Here is a 27,117-nt window from a genome sequence, read left to right as displayed (position 1 = left end):
GCATGGTGCTTTTGTTTGACACATAAAAATCTGGCTGCTTCCAAAGACTTGTCTGTCTGTCTCTGCACCACAACACTGCTTTGGAACGGCTTCTTTCTGATTGGTGCTGGTGCTTGAGGATGATGAAAGGTACTTAACAAAAAAAGGTTGGTTTACAAAGAAATTCCCTAAAGCCACGTTTCTCGGGCTAGGCGGGCCATTGTCCTGGTCCCACTCATCTTATGGTGGACTACAAAGCTCTTAACAGCTTCTGATCAGATTGCCTTCCCCCATGTATTCCCAACTCAACTGCTTTGAGAAAACTGGCACAGTTACCGGTTCCACATAAAACACCTGTACTTGGGAGAATAATAATAATAATAATAATTTATTATTTATACCCCGCCCATCTGGCTGGGCCTCCCCAGCCACTCTGGGCGGCTTCCAAAAGAATATTAAAATACTATGATACATCAAACATTAAAAGCATCCCTGAACAGGGCTGCCTTCAGATGTCTTCTAAAAGTCTGGTAGTTGTTGTTCTCTTTGACATCTGGTGGGAGGGCGTTCCACAGGGAGGGCACCACTACCGAGAAGGCCCTCTGCCTGGTTCCCTGTAACTTGGCTTCTCGCAGTGAGGGAACCGCCAGAAGGCCCTTGGTGCTGGACCTCAGTGTCTGGGTAGAACGATGGGGGTGGAGACGCTCCTTCAGGTATACTGGACCGAGGCCGTTTAGGGCTTTAAAGGTCAGCACCAACACTTTGAATTGTGCTCGGAAACGTACTGGGAGCCAATGTAGGTCTTTCAAGACCGGTGTTATATGGTCTCGGTGGCCGCTCCCTGTCACCAGTCTGGCTGCTGCGTTCTGGATTAGTTGTAGTTTCCGGGTCACCTTCAAAGGTAGCCCCACGTAGAGTGCATTGCAGTAGTCCAAGCGGGAGATAACCAGAGCATGCACCACTCTGGCAAGGCAGTCTGCAGGCAGATAGGGTCTCAGCCTGCGTACCAGATGGAGCTGGTACACAGCTGCCCTGGACACGGATTTAACCTGTGCCTCCATGGACAGCTGTGAGTCCAAAATGACTCCCAGGCTGCGCACCTGGTCCTTCAGGGGCACAGTTACCCCATTCAGGACCAGGGAGTCCTCCACACCTGCCCGCCTCCTGTCCCCCAGAAACAGTACTTCTGTCTTGTCAGGATTCAATCTCAATCTGTTAGCCGCCATCCATCCTCCAACTGCCTCCAGACACTCACACAGGACCTTCACCGCCTTCACTGGTTCTGATTTGAAAGAGAGGTAGAGCTGGGTATCATCCGCATACTGATGAACACCCAGCCCAAACCTCCTGATGATCTCTCCCAGCGGCTGCATGTAAATGTTGAAAAGCATGGGGGAGAGGACAGAACCCTGAGGCACCCCACAAGTGAGAGCCCAGGGGTCTGAACACTCATCCCCCACCACCACTTTCTGAACACGGCCCAGGAGGAAGGAGCGGAACCACTGTAGGACAGTGCCCCCAGCTCCCAGCCCCTCAAGACGGTCCAGAAGGATGTTATGGTCGATGGTATCAAACGCCGCTGAGAGATCCAGCAGAACTAGGAAACAGCTCTCACCTTTGTCCCTAGCCCGCCGGAGATCATCAACCAGTGCGACCAAGGCAGTTTCAGTCCCATGATGAGGCCTGAATCCCGACTGGAAGGGATCCAAATGGGAGAAAGCAAAGTTTTAGTGTGGCGACACAGGTAGACTTTGGAACTCCCTGCCTGCACTTCTTTTTTATCCCTCTTTTCTTTTTGGTGCCTGCAAAAATAAATAAATGTTTGTTTAGGCAAGCCCATCCGGATATTTAGAATGTGGACATGTATTTTAATCTGATTCTCAGCAAACGGTTCATTTGTAATTATTTCTAAATATTTTAAATAGTTCTCTGTGTAACTTCTTTTACTGATGGAAAAAGGTCTGTATGTGTGTGTGGGGTGTGTGAGAAACCGGGAACCACCTGACCTTGCTAGGTCTCTGGAGCTGGAGCTGCAGAATTGGTCCTTTTCCCTGCAAGCTGCTCCTCCACTTTCCGGCCAAGGGAGGGAGATGCTCAGAGTCCAGCCAAGAGCCTCACCCCACAAAGGGATATCTGGGCACTGGCGGAGCCGGGGGGGCAGATCTCCCCCTAAATCCATTAGAAATAATAAGAATCTGAGGTTCTGAAAAGCGAGAGAGGCTGAGCTGGAGGGACTCGGCATTGCAAGGGTTAAAGGGAAGTGAGCTGCCTTCCTAGAGAGGACAGGAAGGGGGGGCAGGTCCTCCAGAGCCAAGGCCCCTCCCTCCCCAGTGTTACTTTGTGTCTCTGCTGCAAGGGCTGCCTTGCTGCCCCCTCCTGGGATCTGGTGAGTCTCCTCTCTCTCTCTCTGGGATCTGGTGGGGGTCCCAGGGCTGCAGCAGGGGAGGGGGCCTGGGGGGCCTGATCTGCTCCTGCAGGGGGGGGACCCCAAGTCAGGGGGGAGGAGAGGGTCCTGCCAGGGAGGGGCCAGGTCTGCCACGCTCTCCTTCCTGCAGATCAGAGGATCCCTGACTCCCACGAAATCTCCCTTCTTTAAACAAAGGAGTCCCTGGGACTTTAACTCTGTGTGACATCGCTCAGCCTCATTGCACAACAGAGGAAACATCTGCAAATGGTTTCCCAAAGCTGGACAAGGAGGTGGACTAGCCCCCCCTCCAAAAAAAAAAAAGGTGGGAGAGAAAGGCCAGGGATAAAGAGAGGGATCCCAGGCCATAGTCTGGCTGCTGCATCGGGGACCAGTTTCCCAGTGTCTCCCAGGGCAGCTCCCCACGGAGGCCACTGCAGCAATCCCCTCGCACCCAGAGCAGGGCATCCCAGTGAGGCAAGGAAGAAGGGCTACCCCTATGCTATCCATATAATCATCAGAAATCAATATATTCATATATGCTCACACATAATCAAGGCTTACAGTATTTTATAATCCATTTTGAATCAAAGGGAAGCTGTGCCTTAGCTAAACTGCAAACTGCTTGAAACAGCAAAGTTAAGAGCCGACCTTTCCCCTACAAATATCCGTGTACCCTGGACAAGGGGAAGACGTGAATCCGAGATTCTGGTACAAAATCCCCTCAGATACAGGCTAAATTAATCCACAGAACAGGAAGAGCAAAACCACAAAATCTCCAAACTCCCTGTCCTGTCATAATTAGGGGAGAGGTTAGACAGAGCGTCACTGTAAGCATCGGAAAGCAGAACTAGAACTCCATGCTTGGTAGCGTGGCATGAAGCTTGCTAAGTGGCTAATTTTCGCTGACAATATCGTGAATCCCTCATGGTTGTCTCATGATCTATGATTTGCTGTGATCTGCTCAGGTATAAAGACCTCTGGATTTCTGTCAATCGGGGTCCCAGTTGCTTTTGGAAGAGATTCCAAACTGGGTCCTTATTGCCAGGCAATAAACTTCACCTTCTTATTCTCCATTGCTGAGTCTGCCTGATCCTTATTTAACACCAAGCGAGTACCCGCTTACGTTCACATGCTTCACCAAGACCAGCTCCTGTCCCAAAGGGATTGTTGCTGGAAAACCAGCCGGAAATGGGCGCTGCTACTCACTGAGCCTCCAGGGACCTGGGCATCAATGTCTCTCTGGGTGTTAAGCTATCTAACAGAATACTAATACTAAATTACACACCTAAATTTCAAGGGAGGTGTCTCTGGCCTCATCCACTTGGCCCTCAGGGGTTGGCGAGATACATTCCTGGCCCTCAAAGCAAAGAAAAAGGGACCCCACCCCAGGAGCCTGTCTTGAGAGCAGGAGAGAGTCCAAGTGCAAGAAAAGGAGACAGAAGCAGGGGAGTGGGGTGGGGGGAGAGCAACTCCTGAGGACCCCCAGGTGAGGACCCCCACTAGAGCCAAGCATCCATTTTCCACAAGATACAAATGACTCCCTTGTCAGTCAGTTCTGACTTCATGCATTGACTGGAAGGCAGGAGCAACCAGGCTGATTCATCTCCCAGAAATCCCTTCACTTCCCTCCACATTTTGCATTGCAATCTTTCTTCTAGGAGAGCTAGAGGCTGCTTCCTCCTCTTCCTCCTCCTCCTCCTCCTCCTCCTCCTCTTCTTCTTCCTCTTCTTCCTCCTCCTCCTCCTCTTCTCCTTTTTAAAAAGGCCCTTTCCACCTGGCCTAGGGGGTGAGGCCCAGACTCAACCTGCCCTACTGTGTTAAATATGTATTCTGTAGTTGACCTCCTTTGTAAGGTTTTATTTTGACATCTTTAAGAGAGTATTTGTTTTCTGCTATGTTGCTTTGACTATAGACTATATCTTTGACTTTCTTCCAATGGTTTTATTTCTATTTTATTGATTTTGTGGGATGTGAAACTGCAGTCAAGTACAAGATTCCTACAGTGGACGACACATTAGGGGATGTTTTCTAGCACTCAGGAGAAGACTTCCTGTGTCCTCCTGAGCTGGGACAGACTTCCACTCCATGTGACTTGAAGAGGGTGCAGTCTGTTGTACTAGCATGGAGGAGCACACGGCCTCCATCTTCTGATCAGTGTGTCTTCTCCATTTTGTATGTTGCTGTGCGTTTGGAGAAGTGACTCCTTAGTCGCAGTCATTTGGGACTAACTTCTTTATGGAATAGTTCTAGTTGTTATGTAACCTAAGCCTGCCATCAGGGATATGTCTGTGAACCTGAATGAATCTGAGTAAACTACTTTTATATTAACGTGAATCAGATTATTGTGCTTATTAATTTAAGAGGGATTGCAAGGGATTTTACCAGGAAGGAATTGTTAATAGTAAGACTCAGATGAGTCAGCAATAAGCTGATCGCTGCGTAATCTAAAAAAGGGGGTTGTATGGAACTAGAATATGGAACTTGCTAGTGCATTTTAGGAAGGATATCATTCAATAATATATCTTCTTCTAACTCCCCAATTATCCCCACAGATTTAATATGCTGTAAACCACTTTGAGATTTCTCTTTAAAATATAAAGTGTTATAGAAATTTAAATAAATAATATAGCTCATGGTTTGGGCTGTGGTGCAGTCCAGCCCTGGTTCCCTCCAAGACAACATCCATGCTTGCTCAGGGAACCTTTTTCTTCTCCTGATATTAGACAACTTTTGTAACAGAACAACGTATTTGCTTTGTAGGATTTCTAGCGCCTCTGCTTAAGACAGACAGAACTTGGCAGAAGACCAAAGGGTTCCTTCCAATCTCTCAGAGGCTTCCTGAGAGCACAGATGGATGAATGAGACTCAGCTGGCCTTGGAGCAGGAAGAGGCCATGCCAACCAAACTGGGAGCACTGGGGGGTTCTGGGAAAACTCTGTGCAGAAGATCCTGGGTGAGGAGGACACCCTCCGCGCAGAGGTGCAGAGCCAGCAGTTGAGGCAGTTCTGCTGCCAGGAGGCCAAAGGACCTCGAGAGGTTTGCAGCCGACTCTACCACCTTTGCCATCAGTGGCTGAAGCCAGAAAGGCACACGAAAGCTGAGATGCTGGACCTGGTGATCTTGGAGCAGTTCCTGGCTGTCCTTCCACCGGAGATGGAGAGCTGGGTGAGGGAATGCGGAGCGGAGACCAGTTCCCAGGCGGTGGCCCTGGCTGAAGGTTTCCTCCTGAGTCAGGCAGAGGAGAGAAAGCAGGTGAGAGAGACTTTCGTCTGGATACTCCCAAGGCCTCCAAACAGGACAGAAAATATCCCATCATGCTCTTCTGATGGCTCATTGTTTCCCCCTGGAAAGGCATCCATGGAATGAGATCTGTCACCCTTGAAGCCGTTGGCCCTGGCATTCATTTTTTAATCCTTCTCCCCATTCTCTCTTTTGAATCCTTGTTTATTTTTCAGGGAAAGGATCTCTTTGCAGAAATTGGCCAGATTTCTTCTGAGGCAGAGAGGCCTCCGTTGAACACCAGAGAGAGGCCACTGGGTAAGAAGGGAGGAGGTTTTTCTCCGTTTAGTCTCATTCTGTTTGTTTTCCAACTCATCTGTGGGTTCTTTTCATCTTTTGTTGGGGGAGATAGTGGGACTAAGAGCCCAGAGGAGGGGAGATATATTTCGGCACAACTAACATCTGAAATGCACCCAAACATCCAAATGCACTCAGCAGGCGAGAATTCCTCAAATGCCCGTCTGTAGTTTAGTGTTGGCTATTTGCAGTATGGTAGCGCTGCAGAGAGCTTGCTGGGGAGATCATGCATTAAAAAGAAAGGGACTCAAAAATAACTTAAGGTTTTAATTACGAAAAAACAAAAACTCCATTTACACTAAATACATTAACAACAAACCAGACCCAACCACCAACCCAACCCCAGGGTAATGGGAGAGCTAGGTGCTGCTCCTTATATACTACAACCAAATGCTGACACACCTTAATCAGTACAACTCAGCAGCACCTGCTATGTTTCACAGCTGTAAAGCTGGGTCTCGTTATCTTGCTCTGGCCCTTGCTCTGGCCCCTTAAAGACATACACATCGAGTGGAACAATGATGAGCCTTTACATTTAAAGAAACCATTCAACATTTCCCCTGCGGTTCATCATTGTGGAACAAAAACATAAAGCATACTTTGTACATGTTTTTCATGTGTAACCTTTGGAAGTGCTTTTGTAAAAATGTCCGCGATTTGATTATCACCTGGGACATATTCAAATACAATCATTTCGTCAGCAATTAGTTTCTTTACAAACTGTAAACGTAATCTTAAGACTCTGGTGCGCTGTGTATTGGTTTCTGAACATAGGATAGCAAGTCCACTCTGGGAATCAAGGTAAACTTTTACTGGTAGTGTTACTTGCATTTGTAGGTCTGCAAATACTTGCAGATACCATTCTATATCACGAGTGGCCTGAACGCATGCACATAATTCACTCTCGGTTGTGGAGAGACAAACAATGGTTTGTGTCTGGGACTTCCATTCAAATGGACAACCGTTATAACAAAACACCATACCAGACACACCCCTGCAATTATTTTGTTCCACTGCATGAGATGCATCGCAGAAAATTTCAAAACCTTTGTCAATACTTGATGTAAACTGCAACCTATAATGTTTGGTATGTTTAAGGTACATTACCACTCTCTTAAGAGCAGAGAAACATTGTGTAGTGGGCTTTTCCACAAATTTTGCCAGAAAGTGAAAAGCGTAAGTTATATCTGGTCTTGAGATTCTTTGAATGAAATTTAGCTTGCCTATAGCAGAACGATACAAAGTTTTGTTAGGGAATGGCTTATCTTCACCTGTAAAGGTGAAACCACACACCATAGGCGTTTCCTTCCCATTTGCATTTTCTAAACGTAGCATTTCAACAAGGTCATCAATTTTTGCAGTTTGATGAGCCAGAAAAGATCCATTTTTGCCTTTCTCAATTTGCATGGATAAGTAATTTTTAGCTATGCCTAATTCCACCACATCAAATTTCTTCTGTAACTGTGATACTACCTCTTCATATTCCTGTTTAGTTTTTGTAGAAATTAACACGTCATCTACATACACACATATCTTTGTTACAGAGTTTGCCCTTTCCTTTATAAACACACAATTGTCTGCCTTTCCTTGTGAAAAACCAATATCCAGCAATTCTTTTGCTAAAGTTTGGTGCCAATTCCTTCCACTTTGGTGCAGACCATAAAGGGATTTATTTAATTTGCATACCAAACCTTCAGCGGCGTCTATGCCCTCAGGAACACTCATAAAAATTTGTTCTTTTAAATCTGCAAACAAATCTGCAGTTTTTATATCTAGGTGATAAACAGAATGTCCACGTTGTGATGCATCTTTTAACAAAAGTTTAACTGTTTCATATTTTACACTTGGCGAATAACACAAATCATAATCTTCGCCTGGAATTTGTTGAAAACCCCTAACCCCTAGCAACTAATCTTGCCTTGTACCTTACAACTTCATTTTTGTCATTCATTTTAACTCTATAAACCCATTTTGAATCTAAGTCTCATATCTGGGGTTTGTGGTACAAGAGACCAAGTGTTATGCTCTTTTAAAGAAGCTATCTCAGAGTTCATAGCTTTATACCAATTTGCAGCTTGGTGCTTAGGTAAATTCTGAACATCACTGTAGCTTTTTGGCTCAAAAACCGCCTTATTGGCATACACAGTATTAAAATGTTCATCTGCAAAACGTTGTGGCTTCTGCCTCTTTCTATCTGAACGTCTCAGTCCGGAAGGAGAGTCAGACTCCTCAGACTTAATGGGACTAAGTGAACTACTAGTTTCAGGTTGTAAATCATCATTGTCAGACTGAAGAGGTGCCTGTAGGCTAAGCTCACGGTCAGAAAAATCAAGAGAATCTAACCTCCCCTCGGGTGCCTGTGACTTTAAATCATCAAACAAATTATCAGATTCAACAGGCTTTTTGTCTTTTTCCATTAAGTCAGAAGCACCATTTCCTGCTGCTTCTGCTTCTTCCTCTTCTTCCTCAGTACTATCTATACCGTCAGTATCTTGGAAAACAGCAACTCCATTCCAATTTACAGTTTGTATCATGCTTCTGGTAATATGAAATTTGCCAGTTGCTGGTATGTAAATTCTGTACACCCCCTGCTGGTAGCCCATTAATTTTCCCTGAACACTACGCTCACCCAGTTTCTGCTTAGCGGGGTAATGCATAATTACATCTGAACCCCAAATGCGTAGGTATTTCAGATTAGGGCGTTTTTTAAACAGCTTCTCATAGGGGGTGACATCTAAACCAGAATGATAACTGTGATTTCTAACATAAACCGCATTAAGCGCTTCTGCCCAAAAGTCTTTGGGCAGATTAGCATCGTGCAGATAAGTTTTGACCCCTGCTTGCAGATCACGCTGCACAACTTCAACAAGCCCATTTTGCCAGGGACTTCGGGGGCAAGATAACTCATGAGTAGTCCCCTGCACTTCCAGGAATTTCTCAAAATCCTCAGAAACAAATTCCCCGCCCCGGTCAGAAAACAGGTTCTTAATTGGTTTGTTAAAGTGCGTTTTTACCCAGTTGCAAAAAACTTTGTACTTCTCAAATGCTTGGGACTTCTCAGCTATTGCATAAGTCCAACAATATCTACTATACTGGTCTATGAGAGTGAGCCAGTACTTAGAACCTCCTAATGATGGCGGGAGTGGCCCAACTAAGTCACAATGTACACGCTCAAATGGCTCAGTTACTTTCCTATCTGAGCATCTACCCTTGCGTGCAACCTTAATCTTATTCTTGCAACAGGATAAACATTGCATAAAGAATTTACATGGTTTTAAGTTGAGGCCATTAACAATATTCTTCGTCCTAATTACATCAGCAAAATTCAAGTGTCCCAGAATTCTGTGCACCTCGTGGACACACCCGGAATGAGGCCTTACATTCCTCAACCCCTGGCTTGACTGTGCTGCTTTGCAATTTATAGGCGATTGGGAGTAGGTGCGAAAATACAGTCTATATAAACCATCAGAGTCCCGGGCATACAATAGACGTTTGTTCCCCTCAAAAAACTCACACATTGAATTTAAGAAACGCACACTTATGCCTTGACGAGCAAAACACCTTACTGATAATAAATTGTCCACTGATGGGCAGTAAATGCAGTTCGCTATTGTAATATTTAAAGAGTCAAGTTTAACAGTACCTCTGCCAAGTGACTGCAAGACTTGTGAATTGGCTAAATGTACATTACCAATTTCCTCTTCGAAAGAAATAAACAAGCTTCGATTGTTGCAAACGTGGTGAGAAGCTCCTGAGTCCACAATAAAAGAATTCCACTTGGCACCTTTAATTCTTTTATGATCTGCAGTCCGAGCATGAAAAGCTCGCGGCTCATTTCTGTCTTTACGGTGCGATGTTGGCTGCTGAGATGACAACCGTGACTGACGAGCAGAAACAGGCTTAGGAGTACTTTGCTTTCTTTTGGATCTGCAGTCCTTTGCAAAATGTCCTTGCTTATTGCAGAACCAACAACGCTTGGCAGCTTTAAATGCAGTCGCATCACCAAAAGGTTGCATATGGCGTTCCTCATTACTTCTGGAAATAGGAGTGCTTATGGCACAAGCCTCCCTTCTATCCAACTCGCCCATTAATCTTGCCGTCACCCCTTCCACAGTTAATTGTGCTGGTGGGACGGCAGATATCTGGCTAGCTATACCATCAAAGTCCTCATTAAGGGAACAAAGAATGATAAAAACATACTGAATATCAGGTATGTCCATGTCCCTTCGAATTAATTCGCTGCGTATTGCCTCCAGACGTCTCAAGTGTGCTGCCAAATCACCACCAGGCTGCAACTTAGTCTGGTACAACTGCTTGAAAAACGTCAATGCAGACACTGATTCTTTTCTAACATGCACTGCTGCAAGACTGTCCCACATCTCTTTGGCAGTTTTCTTATTCCTTATGTAGACTACTTGCTGGTCGCTGACTGCCAAATTAATTATCGCCCTGGCTTTCGCATCTCCTTTCGACCAAGCATTAGTTACAGGGTCAGGAGGGTCATCAGTCACATAGGTCCATACTTCCCTAGAGGTCAAAAGCGCCTCCACCCGAAAAGACCATAAACTATAGTTCTCATCTGTTAGCTGTGGGAAGACCAGAGCCTTCTCAGCTTCAGGAACCCGGTCAACCATTCTGGAAATCTTCCAGACCCACAAAAACTACACTAACAGGAGAAGGAGTTTTCAAACCTTTCTCAGAGTCCAAAAATATGCAGTCATCCACTCAGCAGCTGGGCGCATAACCAAAGATGTTGGCTATTTGCAGTATGGTAGCGCTGCAGAGAGCTTGCTGGGGAGATCATGCATTAAAAAGAAAGGGACTCAAAAATAACTTAAGGTTTTAATTACGAAAAAACAAAAACTCCATTTACACTAAATACATTAACAACAAACCAGACCCAACCACCAACCCAACCCCAGGGTAATGGGAGAGCTAGGTGCTGCTCCTTATATACTACAACCAAATGCTGACACACCTTAATCAGTACAACTCAGCAGCACCTGCTATGTTTCACAGCTGTAAAGCTGGGTCTCGTTATCTTGCTCTGGCCCTTGCTCTGGCCCCTTAAAGACATACACATCGAGTGGAACAATGATGAGCCTTTACATTTAAAGAAACCATTCACTGATTCACCTCATAGGATCATAGAATCATAGAGTTGGAATAGACCACAAGGGCCATCGAGTCCAACCCCCTGCCAAGCAGGAAACACCATCAGAGCACTCCTGACATATGGTTGCCTCTGGTTAAAGACCTCCAAAGAAGGAGACTCCACCACACTCCTGGGCAGCAAATTCCACTGTCGAGCAGCTCTTACTGTCAGGAAGTTCTTCCTAATGTTTAGGTGGAATCTTCTTTCTTGTAGTTTGGATCCATTGCTTCGTGTCCGCTTCTCTGCAGCAGCAGAAAACAACCTTTCTCCCTCCTTTATGTGACATCCTTTTATATATTTGAACATGGCTATCATATCACCCCTTAACCTCCTCTTCTCCAGGCTAAACATGCCCAGCTCCCTTAGCCGTTCCTCATAAGGCAACGTTTCCAGACCTTTGACCATTTTGGTTGCCCTCCTCTGGACACGTTCCAGTTTGTCAGTGTCCTTCTTGAACTGTGGTGCCCAGAACTGGACACAGTACTCCAGGTGAGGTCTGACCAGAGCAGAATACAGTGGCACTATTACTTCCCTTGATCTAGATGCTATACTCCTATTGATGCAGCCCAGAATTGCATTGGCTTTTTTAGCTGCCGCGTCACACTGTTGGCTCATGTCAAGTTTGTGGTCAACCAAGACTCCTAGATCCTTTTCACATGTACTGCTCTCAAGCCAGGTGTCACCCATCTTGTATTTGTGCCTCTCATTTTTTTTGCCCAAGTGCAATACTTTACATTTCTCCCTGTTAAAACTCATCTTGTTTGTTTTGGCCCAGTTCTCTAATCTGTCAAGGTCGTTTTGAAGTGTGATCCTGTCCTCTGGGGTGTTAGGCACCCCTCCCAGTTTGGTGTCATCTGCAAATGTGATCAGGATGCCCTTGAGTCCATCATCCAAGTCGTTGATAAAGATGCTGAATAAGACCGGGCCCAAGACAGAACCCTGTGGCACCACACTAGTCACTCTTCTCCAGGATGAAGAGGAACCATTGATGAGCACCCTTTGGGTTCGGTCAGTCAGCCAGTTACAAATCCACTGAGTGGTAGCATAGTCAAGTCCGCATTTTACCAGCTTCTTTAGAAGAAGAATGCCTTGTCGAATGCCTTGCTGAAATCAAGGTAGGCTACATCCACTGCGTTCCCTTCATCTACCAGGCTTGTAATTCTGTAAAAAAATGAGATCAGGTTAGTCTGACATGACTTATTTTTCAGAAATCCATGCTGACTATTGGTGATCACAGCATTCCTTTCTAGGTGAGAGAAGCAGGCACTCTGGGCCTCCCCCTTACCTTTTTCCTCTTGCAGGTGACACAGTGATACTGGCTAGACCTCTTCATCCATCTCTGAATGGGGAAAGAATGGAAGCAGCGGCTGTGGAACCAGATCAGGTCAGGGGAACCTGCCTTGTGGGAACAGAGGTCAAGGGGTGGAAGAATGTCCTAGCTCAAGGAGTGGTGGTGAACAACAGTGTTGTCTCAGAGGAGGACATTTCCCTTCTTATTTTAGGGTCCAGTGTGCTTTGAAGATGTTGCTGTTTGTTTCACGGATGAGGAGTGGGCGTTGCTGGATCCTGACCAGAGAGCTCTGCATAAGGACGTCATGGAGGAGAATCGTGGGATCGTGGCCTCTCTCAGTAAGGCTCCCTGTGGGATCATGATATCTGTTTTTAAATTCAAAATTCCATATGCGACGAACCTCATATATTTTCACAGAACTCAGCAGCGCGGCCTACAACACCAGTTATCACAATCCCCCCCCCCAAAAAAAACCTTGAACAGTAAATTACTGTTTTTCCTGTGAATGTTCTTCTTCCAGTTGCAGCTTATTAAAGAAGGATCAGCCTGGTCTGAACTCCCCAGACCCTTTTAAGTATAAATGTCAGAGTTGTTAGGGAAGTTGAAGTAGCTTCTGTCAGGTTTTCTGGTTTTTTTTTCCTCCCGTCAGTCTCTGGTTGTCCAAAGAGAAGACTGACATTGGAAATGGAGGCATGCCATGATGGAGGCCAACAAAATCCATTCAAGAGAAGAGCCAGGCTTGTCGAATCACAGGTTCCCCTAAGGATGTCGGTTGATCCCCGTTAATTAATGCACCCAACCCTTCAGAAAACCACCCATCTAACCCACTTGTGTTATTCCTCTATTACCAGAGTTAACAAGTATTCTTCCTTAATTTCTCCCTGAGTCTCTAATCCATTACTCTTCATTGCAGATAGTGATGGACTGGAAATTAAGAACATGGGTGACCATGACAAAATTCCCACAATGGAGAAGCTGAATAAATATCTTGAAAGTGGAAAAACTTCCTATTCCACTTCCCATCAAAGAAATCCCATTGGGAAGAAACCATATCCGTGTGTGGAATGTGGAAAGAGCTTCATGAAGAGCTCCTCTCTCACTTTACATCAGAGAATTCATACAGGGGAGAAACCCTATCAGTGTGTGGAATGTGGAAAGAGCTTCAGTCGCAGCCACCATCTCAATTCCCATCAGAGAATTCATACAGGGGAGAAATCCTATCAGTGTGTGGAATGTGGAAAGAGCTTCAGTCACAGCCACAATCTCAATTCCCATCAGAGAATTCATACAGGGGAGAAACCTTATCATTGTGTGGAATGTGGAAAGAGCTTCAATCAGAGCTCCTCTCTCACTTACCATCAGAGAATTCATACAGGGGAGAAACCCTATCAGTGTGGGGAATGTGGAAAGAGCTTCAGGAAGAGCTCCAGTATCACTTCCCATCAAAGAATTCATACAGGGGAGAAACCCTATCAGTGTGTGGAATGTGGAAAGAGCTTTAGTCAGAGCTCCGATCTCACTTCCCATCAGAGAATTCATACAGGGGAGAAACCATATCAGTGTGTGGAATGTGGGAAAAGCTTCAGTCAGAGCTTCAAACTCACTTCCCATCAAATAATTCATAAAGGGGAGAAACCCTATCAGTGTGTGGAATGTGGAAAGAGCTTCATGAAGAGCTCCTCTCTCACTTCCCATCAGAGAATTCATACAGGGGAGAAACCCTATCAGTGTGTGGAATGTGGAAAGAGCTTCATGAAGAGCTCCTCTCTCACTTCCCATCAGAGAATTCATACAGGGGAGAAACCCTATCAGTGTGTGGAATGTGGAAAGAGCTTCTGTCACAGCCACAGTCTCACTTCCCATCAAAGAATTCATATAGGGGTGAAACAATATCAGTGCGTGGAATGTGGAAAGAGCTTCAGTACGAGCTCCAATCTCATTTCCCATCAAAGAATTCATACAGGGGAGAAACCCTATCAATGCTTGGAATGTGGAAAGAACTTCAGGAAGAGCTCCAATCTCACTTTCCATCAAAAAATTCATACGAAGAGTGGAAAACCCTTCATTATACAACTTTCAGCGCTAAAGAAAAACACACCACTTTAAACAGGCCTTTGGCTGAATGACTTCTAATGCCCTTTTAAAATGTGGTGGGGAAGTGGGGGTTACAGGTATTGGGCTGTGTGTTTTGTGTTTTCATTGTGTGATTTTATGTTGTAACCGTCCTGTGACCTGTGAGTGTAGGGAATGGGAGCCAGCTCTTAGAGTCTGAGGGGTCTTTGCCCCCCAAAAAGATATTTGAGGGGGCCACCCCCCCAGTTCATAGGAACAGCCATTCAAATGGCATGCTTGCACCGCATCCTGTGACTGTTTAACTGAGGCGGGGCTTACTAAACCCCTCCTATATTTTATTCAAGTTGGCACCCCTGCTATAGGGCGCTATAGAAATGAAATAAATATAATAACACCATCTTGATCGCCTTCATCTGCACATGTTCCAGCTTGTCAATATCCTTCTTATTATCATCATTAAAAAAAAAATATTAGCCTATCATCTGAGGATTTTCATGGTGCTTCACAACATAAACAGACAGGTTGAACGCAGGGCTTTCTCAAAAACAAGTTAAGCCCGATAAATGTCTCTTTTTCATTTCTTTTTTTGGATGCAGTTACAAACTTTGTTGATCAGGGGACTGCTGTGAAAATACTGCATCTCAATTTCAGTAGGGCTTTTGACAAAGTCCTCTGCGACATTTATGTGAGGAAGCTGGTAAAATGAGGCTGAATGAGGTAACTGTTAGGTGGATTTGACTGACCAAACCCAAATTGTCCTCCTCCATGGTTCCTCCTCATCCTGGGGAAAAGTGACAAGAGGGGTGCTGCAGGGTTCTGTCCTGGGCCCATTGTTGTTCAACGTCTTTATAAATGACTTGGATGAAGGAACTGAGGAGATGCTTATCACATTTGCAGAGGACACCAAACAGCGAGCGGAGGCCAATGTGGCAGAAGGCAGAATCAGTTCAAGGGCAGGAATAGCACCAATTTATTCTGCCTTGGTCAGGCCCGACCTAGAATATTGTGTTCAATTCTGGGCACTACAATTTAAGTATCTTAAATTTTGTTTGCCTGGGGAAATCAAGAAGGTGGGGGAACACAATCCATCTTTCTTTTATAACACGTGGCAAATGTTTATTAAATATATAAATTGTTAAGACTGTTGCAGGAATCCACCCAACACTCACGGAAAAATGTATCGTGGTCTTTTAGAACAGGCATCCCCAAACTCAGTCCCCCAGATGTTTTGGGACTACAGCTCCCATCATCCCTAGCTAACGGGACCCGTGGTCTGGGATGCTGGGAATTGTAGTCCCAAAACATCTGGAGGGCCGAGTTTGGGGATGCCTGTTTTAGAATAATGAAATGAAACTTTAACAAATGACATGCTGAAAGTCTGAAATTCCATCAGGACAAGTTACTTTTTGTTTACTGTTGTAACTATTGCTTTCTGAATATTTATCTTCTGTACCATGAAGATAAAGAAAAATAATGTTTTTTAAAAAGGAGATGGGGAAATCATGTGTCCTCTTCCATCAATCTGCTTGCATGTGTTGAGTTTTATTTGGAGACTGTAACTCCCAGTAATTTCATTATCTGTATGTGTTTCTGTGTGTTCAGCACACATGATTGCAGGTGAGACTGAATAAAACACTTCATCGGAAAAATTAGAAGCATCTAATGTTCCCTGGAGTTTTAATAATAAATAATAAATAATAATAATTTTATTATTGATACCCCGCCCTCCCCAGCCAAGGCCGGGCTCAGAGCGGCTTACAAGCAATAATAAAAACAAGATGAATGATTGCAACTTAAAAACAAAATTAAAATACAACAGGCAGAACAACTCTGTCTTACAGGCCCTGCGGAAAGAAATCAGATCCTGCAGGGCCCTGGTCTCATGAGGCAGAGCGTTCCACCAGACCGGAGCCAGTGTTGAAAAGGCCCTGGCTCTGGTTGAAGCCAATCTAACTTCCTTAGGGCCTGGGAGCACAAGGGTGTTGCTATTTATGGACCTTGAGGCTCTCCGTGGGGCATACCGGGAGAGGCGGTCTCGTAGGTACGAGGGTCCTAGGCCGTGAAGGGCTTTGAAGGTTAAAACCAGCCCCTTAAATCTGACCCTGTACTCCACCGGGAGCCAGTGCAGCTGGAAAAGCACTGGGTGAATATGCTCCCATGGCAGAGACCCCGTGAGGAGCCTCGCTGCAGCATTCAGCACCCGCTGGAGTTTCTGGGACAGCTTCAAGGGCAGCCCCGCGTAGAGCGAATTACAGTAGTCAAGCCTGGAGATGACCGTCGCATGGATCACTTTTAGGGCAATGCATGGTGCTTTTGTTTGGCACATAAAAATTTGGCTGCTTCCAAAGACTTGTCTGTCTGTCTCTGCACCACAACACTGCTTTGGAACGGCTTCTTTCTGATTGGTGCTGGTGCTTGAGGATGATGAAAGGTACTTAACAAAAAAAGGTTGGTTTACAAAGAAATTCCCTAAAGCCACGTTTCTAGGGCTAGGCGGGCCATTGTCCTGGTCCCACTCATCTTATGGTGGACTACAAAGCTCTTAACAGCTTCTGATCAGATTGCCTTCCCCCATGTATTCCCAACTCAACTGCTTTGAGAAAACTGGCACAGTTACCGGTTCCACATAAAACACCTGAATTTGTGAGAAATCAAAGTTTTAGTGTGGCGACACAGGTAGACTTTGGAACTCCCTGCCTGCACTTCTTTTTTATCCCTCTTTTCTTTTTGGTGCCTGCAAAAATAAATAAATGTTTGTTTAGGCAAGCCCATCCGGATATTTAGAATGTGGACATGGATTTTAATCTGATTCTCAGCAAACGGTTCATTTGTAATTATTTCTAAATATTCTAAATAGTTGTGTGTGTAACTTCTTTTACTGATGGAAAAAGGTCTGTATGTGTGTGTGGGGTGTGTGAGAAACCGGGAACCACCTGACCTTGCTATGTCTCTGGAGCTGGAGCTGCAGAATTGGTCCTTTTCCCTGCAAGCTGCTCCTCCACTTTCCGGCCAAGGGAGGGAGATGCTCAGAGTCCAGCCAAGAGCCTCACCCCACAAAGGGATATCTGGGCACTGGCGGAGCCGGGGGGGGGCAGATCTCCCCCTAAATCCATTAGAAATAATAAGAATCTGAGGTTCTGAAAAGCGAGAGAGGCTGAGCTGGGGGGACTCGGCATTGCAAGGGTTAAAGGGAAGTGAGCTGCCTTCCTAGAGAGGCCAGGAAGCAAGGGGGGGCAGGTCCCCCAGAGCCAAGGCCCCTCCCTCCCCAGTCCTTTCCTGCAAGGAAGGGGGCTGTTACTTTGTGTCTCTCCTGCAAGGGCTGCCTCGCTCTCCCCTCCTGGGATCTGGTGAGTCTCCTCTCTCTCTCTCTGGGATCTGGTGGGGGTCCCAGGGCTGCACCAGGGGAGGGGGCCTGGGGGGCCTGATCTGCTCCTGCAGGGGGGGGGACCCCAAGTCAGGGAGGAGGAGAGGGTCCTGCCAGGGAGGGGCCAGCTCTGCCACGCTCTCCTTCCTGCAGATCAGAGGATCCCTGACTCCCACGAAATCTCCCTCCTTTAAACAAAGGGGTCCCTGGGACTTTAACTCTGTGTGACATCGCTCAGCCTCATTGCACAACAGAGGAAACATCTGCAAATGGTTTTCCAAAGCTGGACGAGGAGGTGGACTAGCCCCCCCCTCAAAAAAAAAAAAAGGTGGGAGAGAAAGGCCAGGGATAAAGAGAGGGATCCCAGGCCAGAGTCTGGCTGCTGCATTGGGGACCAGTTTCCCAGTGTCTCCCAGGGCAGCTCCCCACGGAGGCCACTGCAGCAATCCCCTCGCACCCAGAGCAGGGCATCCCAGTGAGGCAAGGAAGAAGGGCTACCCCTATGCTATCCATATAATCATCAGAAATCAATATATTCATATATGCTCACACATAATCAAGGCTTACAGTATTTTATAATCCATTTTGAATCAAAGGGAAGCTGTGCCTTAGCTAAACTGCAAACTGCTTGAAACAGCAAAGTTAAGAGCCGACCTTTCCCCTACAAATATCCGTGTACCCTGGACAAGGGGAAGACGTGAATCAGAGATTCTGGTACAAAATCCCCTCAGATACAGGCTAAATTAATCCACAGAACAGGAAGAGCAAAACCACAAAATCTCCAAACTCCCTGTCCTGTCATAATTAGGGGAGAGGTTAGACAGAGCGTCACTGTAAGCATCGGAAAGCAGAACTAGAACTCCATGCTTGGTAGCGTGGCATGAAGCTTGCTGATTGGCTAATTTTCGCTGACAATATCGTGAATCCCTCATGGTTGTCTCATGATCTATGATTTGCTGTGATCTGCTCAGGTATAAAGACCTCTGGATTTCTGTCAATCGGGGTCCCAGTTGCTTTTGGAAGAGATTCCAAACTGGGTCCTTATTGCCAGGCAATAAACTTCACCTTCTTATTCTCCATTGCTGAGTCTGCCTGATCCTTATTTAACACCAAGCGAGTACCCGCTTACGTTCACATGCTTCACCAAGACCAGCTCCTGTCCCAAAGGGATTGTTGCTGGAAAACCAGCCGGAAATGGGCGCTGCTACTCACTGAGCCTCCAGGGACCTGGGCATCAATGTCTCTCTGGGTGTTAAGCTATCTAACAGAATACTAATACTAAATTACACACCTAAATTTCAAGGGAGGTGTCTCTGGCCTCATCCACTTGGCCCTCAGGGGTTGGCGAGATACATTCCTGGCCCTTGGAGCGAAGAAAAAGGGACCCCACCCCAGGAGCCTGTCTTGAGAGCAGGAGAGAGTCCAAGTGCAAGAAAAGGAGACAGAAGCAGGGGAGTGGGGTGGGGGGAGAGCAACTCCTGAGGACCCCCAGGTGAGGACCCCCACTAGAGCCAAGCATCCATTTTCCACAAGATACAAATGACTCCCTTGTCAGTCAGTTCAGACTTCATGCATTGACTGGAAGGCAGGAGCAACCAGGCTGATTCATCTCCCAGAAATCCCTTCACTTCCCTCCACATTTTGCATTGCAATCTTTCTTCTAGGAGAGCTAGAGGCTGCTTCCTCCTCCTCCTCCTCCTCCTCCTCCTCCTCCTCCTCCTCCTCTTCTTTTTCTTCCTCCTCCTCCTCCTCTTTCTTCTCCTTTTTAAAAAGGCCCTTTCCACCTGGCCTAGGGGGTGAGGCCCAGACTCACCCTGCCCTACTGTGTTAAATATGTATTCTGTAGTTGACCTCCTTTGTAAGGTTTTATTTTGATATCTTTAAGAGAGTATTTGTTTTCTGCTATGTTGCTTTGACTATAGACTATATATTTGACTTTCTTCCAATGGTTTTATTTCTATATTTATTGATTTTGTGGGATGTGAAACTGCAGTCAAGTACAAGATTCCTACAGTGCACGACACATTAGGGGATGTTTTCTACCACTCAGGAGAAGACTTCCTGTGTCCTCCTGAGCTGGGACAGACTTCCACTCCATGTGACTTGAAGAGGGTGCAGTCTGTTGTACTAGCATGGAGGAGCACACGGCCTCCATCTTCTGATCAGTGTGTCTTCTCCATTTTGTATGTTGCTGTGCGTTTGGAGAAGTGAGTCCTTAGTGGCAGTCATTTGGGACTAACTTCTTTATGGAATAGTTCTACTTGTTATGTAACCTAAGCCTGCCTTCAGGGATATGTCTGTGAACCTGAATGAATCTGAGTAAACTACTTTTATATTAACGTGAATCAGATTATTGTGCTTATTCATTTAAGAGGGATTGCAAGGGATTTTACCAGGAAGGAATTTTTAATAGTAAGACTCAGATGAGTCAGCAACAAGCTGATCGCTGCGTAATCTAAAAAAGGGGGTTGTATGGAACTAGAATATGGAACTTGCTAATGCATGTTAGGAAGGATATCATTCAATAATATATCTTCTTCTAACTCCCCAATTATCCCCACAGATTTAATATGCTGTAAACTGCTTTGAGATTTATTGTTAAAATATAAAGTGTTATAGAAATTTAAATAAATAAAATAGCTCATGGTTTGGGCTGTGGTGCAGTCCAGCCCTGGTTCCCTCCAAGACTCATCCATGCTTGCTCTGGGATCCTTTTTCTTCTCCTGATATTAGACAGCTTTTGTAACTGAACAATGTATTTGCTTTGTAGGATTTCTAGCGCCTCTCCTTAAGACAGACAGAACTTGGCAGAAGACCAAAGGGTTCCTTCCGATCTCTTAGAGGCTTCCTGAGAGCACAGATGGATGAGCGAGACTCAGCTGGCCCTGGAACAAAAAGAGGCCATGCCATCCAAACTGGGAGCAGTGGGGGATTCTGGGAAAACTCTGGGCAGAAGATCCTGGGTGAGGAGGACACCCTCTGCGCAGAGGTGCAGAGCCAGCAGTTGAGGCAGTTCTGCTGCCAGGAGGCCAAAGGACCTCGAGAGGTTTGCAGCCGACTCTACCACCTTTGCCATCAATGGCTGAAGCCAGAAAGGCACACGAAAGCTGAGATGCTGGACCTGGTGATCTTGGAGCAGTTCCTGGCTGTCCTTCCACCGGAGATGGAGAGCTGGGTGAGGGACTGTGGAGTGGAGACCAGTTCCCAGGCGGTGGCCCTGGCCGAAGGTTTTCTCCTGAGTCAGGCAGAGGAGAGAAAGCAGGTGAGAGAGACTTTCCTCCGGATACTCCCAAGGCCTCCAAACAGGACAGAAAACATCCCATAATGGTCTGCTGGTGGCTCATTTTTTCCCCCTGGGAAGGCATCCATGGAATGAGATCTGTCACCCTTGAAGCTGTTGGCCCTGGCATTCATTTTTTAATCCTTCTCCCCATTCTCTCTTTTGAATCCTTGTTTATTTTTCAGGGAAAGGATCTCTTTGCAGAAATGGGCCAGATTTCTTCTGAGGCAGAGAGGCCTCCGTTGAACACCAGAGAGAGGCAGTTGGGTAAGGAGGGAGGAGGTTTTTCTCCGTTAGGTCTCATTCTGTTTGTTTTCCAACTCATCTGTGGGTTCTTTTCATCTTTTGTTGGGGGAGATAGTGGGACTAAGAGCCCAGAGGAGGGGAGATATATTTCGGCACAACTAACATCTGAAATGCACCCAAACATCCAAATGCACTCAGCAGGCGAGAATTTCTCAAATGCCCGTCTGTAGTTTAGTGTTGGCTATTTGCAGTATGGTAGCGCTGCAGAGAGCTTGCTGGGGAGATCATGCATTAAAAAGAAAGGGACTCAAAAATAACTTAAGGTTTTAATTACGAAAAAACAAAAACTCCATTTACACTAAATACATTAACAACAAACCAGACCCAACCACCAACCCAACCCCCAGGGTAATGGGAGAGCTAGGTGCTGCTCCTTATATACTACAACCAAATGCTGACACACCTTAATCAGTACAACTCAGCAGCACCTGCTATGTTTCACAGCTGTAAAGCTGGGTCTCGTTATCTTGCTCTGGCCCTTGCTCTGGCCCCTTAAAGACATACACATCGAGTGGAACAATGATGAGCCTTTACATTTAAAGAAACCATTCAACATTTCCCCTGCGGTTCATCATTGTGGAACAAAAACATAAAGCATACTTTGTACATGTTTTTCATGTGTAACCTTTGGAAGTGCTTTTGTAAAAATGTCCGCGATTTGATTATCACCTGGGACATATTCAAATACAATCATTTCGTCAGCAATTAGTTTCTTTACAAACTGTAAACGTAATCTTAAGACTCTGGTGCGCTGTGTATTGGTTTCTGAACATAGGATAGCAAGTCCACTCTGGGAATCAAGGTAAACTTTTACTGGTAGTGTTACTTGCATTTGTAGGTCTGCAAATACTTGCAGATACCATTCTATATCACGAGTGGCCTGAACGCATGCACATAATTCACTCTCGGTTGTGGAGAGACAAACAATGGTTTGTGTCTGGGACTTCCATTCAAATGGACAACCGTTATAACAAAACACCATACCAGACACACCCCTGCAATTATTTTGTTCCACTGCATGAGATGCATCGCAGAAAATTTCAAAACCTTTGTCAATACTTGATGTAAACTGCAACCTATAATGTTTGGTATGTTTAAGGTACATTACCACTCTCTTAAGAGCAGAGAAACATTGTGTAGTGGGCTTTTCCACAAATTTTGCCAGAAAGTGAAAAGCGTAAGTTATATCTGGTCTTGAGATTCTTTGAATGAAATTTAGCTTGCCTATAGCAGAACGATACAAAGTTTTGTTAGGGAATGGCTTATCTTCACCTGTAAAGGTGAAACCACACACCATAGGCGTTTCCTTCCCATTTGCATTTTCTAAACGTAGCATTTCAACAAGGTCATCAATTTTTGCAGTTTGATGAACCAGAAAAGATCCATTTTTGCCTTTCTCAATTTGCATGGATAAGTAATTTTTAGCTATGCCTAATTCCACCACATCAAATTTCTTCTGTAACTGTGATACTACCTCTTCATATTCCTGTTTAGTTTTTGTAGAAATTAACACGTCATCTACATACACACATATCTTTGTTACAGAGTTTGCCCTTTCCTTTATAAACACACAATTGTCTGCCTTTCCTTGTGAAAAACCAATATCCAGCAATTCTTTTGCTAAAGTTTGGTGCCAATTCCTTCCACTTTGGTGCAGACCATAAAGGGATTTATTTAATTTGCATACCAAACCTTCAGCGGCGTCTATGCCCTCAGGAACACTCATAAAAAATTGTTCTTTTAAATCTGCAAACAAATCTGCAGTTTTTATATCTAGGTGATAAACAGAATGTCCACGTTGTGATGCATCTTTTAACAAAAGTTTAACTGTTTCATATTTTACACTTGGCGAATAACACAAATCATAATCTTCGCCTGGAATTTGTTGAAAACCCCTAACCCCTAGCAACTAATCTTGCCTTGTACCTTACAACTTCATTTTTGTCATTCATTTTAACTCTATAAACCCATTTTGAATCTAAGTCTCATATCTGGGGTTTGTGGTACAAGAGACCAAGTGTTATGCTCTTTTAAAGAAGCTATCTCAGAGTTCATAGCTTTATACCAATTTGCAGCTTGGTGCTTAGGTAAATTCTGAACATCACTGTAGCTTTTTGGCTCAAAAACCGCCTTATTGGCATACACAGTATTAAAATGTTCATCTGCAAAACGTTGTGGCTTCTGCCTCTTTCTATCTGAACGTCTCAGTCCGGAAGGAGAGTCAGACTCCTCAGACTTAATGGGACTAAGTGAACTACTAGTTTCAGGTTGTAAATCATCATTGTCAGACTGAAGAGGTGCCTGTAGGCTAAGCTCACGGTCAGAAAAATCAAGAGAATCTAACCTCCCCTCGGGTGCCTGTGACTTTAAATCATCAAACAAATTATCAGATTCAACAGGCTTTTTGTCTTTTTCCATTAAGTCAGAAGCACCATTTCCTGCTGCTTCTGCTTCTTCCTCTTCTTCCTCAGTACTATCTATACCGTCAGTATCTTGGAAAACAGCAACTCCATTCCAATTTACAGTTTGTATCATGCTTCTGGTAATATGAAATTTGCCAGTTGCTGGTATGTAAATTCTGTACGCCCCCTGCTGGTAGCCCATTAATTTTCCCTGAACACTACGCTCACCCAGTTTCTGCTTAGCGGGGTAATGCATAATTACATCTGAACCCCAAATGCGTAGGTATTTCAGATTAGGGCGTTTTTTAAACAGCTTCTCATAGGGGGTGACATCTAAACCAGAATGATAACTGCGATTTCTAACATAACAAAATGCATTAAGCGCTTCAGCCCAAAAGTCTTTGGGCAGATTAGCATCGTGCAGATAAGTTTTGACCCCTGCTTGCAGATCACGCTGCACAACTTCAACAAGCCCATTTTGCCAGGGACTTCGGGGGCAAGATAACTCATGAGTAGTCCCCTGCACTTCCAGGAATTTCTCAAAATCCTCAGAAACAAATTCCCCGCCCCGGTCAGAAAACAGGTTCTTAATTGGTTTGTTAAAGTGCGTTTTTACCCAGTTGCAAAAAACTTTGTACTTCTCAAATGCTTGGGACTTCTCAGCTATTGCATAAGTCCAACAATATCTACTATACTGGTCTATGAGAGTGAGCCAGTACTTAGAACCTCCTAATGATGGCGGGAGTGGCCCAACTAAGTCACAATGTACACGCTCAAATGGCTCAGTTACTTTCCTATCTGAGCATCTACCCTTGCGTGCAACCTTAATCTTATTCTTGCAACAGGATAAACATTGCATAAAGAATTTACATGGTTTTAAGTTGAGGCCATTAACAATATTCTTCGTCCTAATTACATCGGCAAAATTCAAGTGTCCCAGAATTCTGTGCACCTCGTGGACACACCCGGAATGAGGCCTTACATTCCTCAACCCCTGGCTTGACTGTGCTGCTTTGCAATTTATAGGCGATTGGGAGTAGGTGCGAAAATACAGTCTATATAAACCATCAGAGTCCCGGGCATACAATAGACGTTTGTTCCCCTCAAAAAACTCACACATTGAATTTAAGAAACGCACACTTATGCCTTGACGAGCAAAACACCTTACTGATAATAAATTGTCCACTGATGGGCAGTAAATGCAGTTCGCTATTGTAATATTTAAAGAGTCAAGTTTAACAGTACCTCTGCCAAGTGACTGCAAGACTTGTGAATTGGCTAAATGTACATTACCAATTTCCTCTTCGAAAGAAATAAACAAGCTTCGATTGTTGCAAACGTGGTGAGAAGCTCCTGAGTCCACAATAAAAGAATTCCACTTGGCACCTTTAATTCTTTTATGATCTGCAGTCCGAGCATGAAAAGCTCGCGGCTCATTTCTGTCTTTACGGTGCGATGTTGGCTGCTGAGATGACAACCGTGACTGACGAGCAGAAACAGGCTTAGGAGTACTTTGCTTTCTTTTGGATCTGCAGTCCTTTGCAAAATGTCCTTGCTTATTGCAGAACCAACAACGCTTGGCAGCTTTAAATGCAGTCGCATCACCAAAAGGTTGCATATGGCGTTCCTCATTACTTCTGGAAATAGGAGTGCTTATGGCACAAGCCTCCCTTCTATCCAACTCGCCCATTAATCTTGCCGTCACCCCTTCCACAGTTAATTGTGCTGGTGGGACGGCAGATATCTGGCTAGCTATACCATCAAAGTCCTCATTAAGGGAACAAAGAATGATAAAAACATACTGAATATCAGGTATGTCCATGTCCCTTCGAATTAATTCGCTGCGTATTGCCTCCAGACGTCTCAAGTGTGCTGCCAAATCACCACCAGGCTGCAACTTAGTCTGGTACAACTGCTTGAAAAACGTCAATGCAGACACTGATTCTTTTCTAACATGCACTGCTGCAAGACTGTCCCACATCTCTTTGGCAGTTTTCTTATTCCTTATGTAGACTACTTGCTGGTCGCTGACTGCCAAATTAATTATCGCCCTGGCTTTCGCATCTCCTTTCGACCAAGCATTAGTTACAGGGTCAGGAGGGTCATCAGTCACATAGGTCCATACTTCCCTAGAGGTCAAAAGCGCCTCCACCCGAAAAGACCATAAACTATAGTTCTCATCTGTTAGCTGTGGGAAGACCAGAGCCTTCTCAGCTTCAGGAACCCGGTCAACCATTCTGGAAATCTTCCAGACCCACAAAAACTACACTAACAGGAGAAGGAGTTTTCAAACCTTTCTCAGAGTCCAAAAATATGCAGTCATCCACTCAGCAGCTGGGCGCATAACCAAAGATGTTGGCTATTTGCAGAAGGGCAGTGCCAAAGAATGCTCCAACTACCGCACAATTTCACTCATTTCACACGCTAGCAAGGTTATGCTTAAAATTCTACAAGGAAGGCTCAAGCAGTATGTGGACCAAGAACTCCCAGAAGTGCAAGCTGGATTTAGAAGAGGCAGAGGAACCAGAGACCAAATTGCAAACATGCGCTGGATTATGGAGAAAGCTAGAGAGTTCCAGAAAGACATCTACTTCTGCTTCATTGACTATGCAAAAGCCTTTGACTGTGTCGACCACAGCAAACTATGGCAAGCTCTTAAAGAAATGGGAGTGCCTGATCACCTCATCTGTCTCCTGAGAAATCTCTATGTGGGACAAGAAGCTACAGTTAGAACTGGATATGGAACAACTGATTGGTTCAAAATTGGGAAAGGAGTACGACAAGGCTGCATTTTGTCTCCCTGCTTATTTAACTTATATGCAGAATTCATCATGCGAAAGGCTGGGCTGGATGAATCCGAAGCCGGAATTAAGATTGCCGGAAGAAATATCAACAACCTCAGATATGCAGATGACACAACCTTGATGGCAGAAAGTGAGGAGGAATTAAAGAAGCTTTTATTGAGGGTGAAAGAGGAGAGCGCAAAATATGGTCTGAAGCTCAACATCAAAAAAACGAAGATCATGGCCACTGGTCCCATCACCTCCTGGCAAATAGAAGGAGAAGAAATGGAGGCAGTGAGAGATTTTACTTTCTTGGGCTCCATGATCACTGCAGATGGTGACAGCAGCCACGAAATTAAGAGACGCCTGCTTCTTGGGAGGAAAGCAATGACAAACCTAGACAGCATCTTAAAAAGTAGAGACATCACCTTGCCAACAAAGGTCCGTATAGTAAAAGCTATGGTTTTCCCAGTAGTGATGTATGGAAGCGAGAGCTGGACC

At 45.1% G+C, this 27,117-nt stretch overlaps 2 protein-coding genes across 7 annotated transcripts in view; both read left to right on the top strand.

Moving 5' to 3' along the window:
* The first annotated feature begins 2,309 nt into the window (after positions 1–2,309).
* LOC307214695 (uncharacterized protein) overlaps positions 2,310–27,117 on the top strand; it is a 39,829-nt gene continuing 15,021 nt past the window's right edge. Inside the window, exons 1-3 of one of the 6 annotated variants that reach the window (XM_079973579.1) lie at positions 2,310–2,365; positions 20,616–21,107; positions 21,311–21,392. In XM_079973579.1, the coding sequence (XP_079829705.1) occupies positions 20,706–21,107; positions 21,311–21,392 (484 nt within the window). In that variant the 5' untranslated portion in view covers positions 2,310–2,365; positions 20,616–20,705. Of the gene's footprint in view, positions 2,366–5,215; positions 5,639–5,868; positions 5,924–17,731; positions 17,829–20,615; positions 21,108–21,307; positions 21,393–27,117 lie in introns of those variants that run through there. The other 5 variants (XM_079973578.1, XM_079973580.1, XM_079973584.1 and 2 more) reach the window with 5 other exon arrangements.
* Positions 12,102–14,933, top strand: LOC307214868 (uncharacterized protein). The gene is made up of 3 exons (XM_079973927.1): positions 12,102–12,501; positions 12,620–12,746; positions 13,322–14,933. Exons 1-3 carry the CDS (start codon positions 12,472–12,474, stop codon positions 14,512–14,514), a joined length of 1,350 nt encoding a protein of 449 aa, XP_079830053.1. The 5' UTR covers positions 12,102–12,471; the 3' UTR covers positions 14,515–14,933.

This window comes from Podarcis cretensis (genome assembly GCF_951804945.1).
Source record: "Podarcis cretensis genome assembly, chromosome: 4".
Taxonomy (NCBI): domain Eukaryota; kingdom Metazoa; phylum Chordata; class Lepidosauria; order Squamata; family Lacertidae; genus Podarcis; species Podarcis cretensis.
This window is presented reverse-complemented; position numbering and strand designations above follow the sequence as displayed.

What these genes read in the sequence shown, in the direction of transcription:
- LOC307214868 (XM_079973927.1), top strand. Translation starts at nt 12,472, where the DNA reads ATGGAAGCAGCGGCTGTGGAACCAGATCAG. An exon ending in CGGCTGTGGAACCAGATCAG is followed by an intron (nt 12,502 to 12,619) that starts GTCAGGGGAACC and finishes TTCTTATTTTAG; the next exon opens with GGTCCAGTGTGCTTTGAAGA. An exon ending in TGGGATCGTGGCCTCTCTCA is followed by an intron (nt 12,747 to 13,321) that starts GTAAGGCTCCCT and finishes TCTTCATTGCAG; the next exon opens with ATAGTGATGGACTGGAAATT.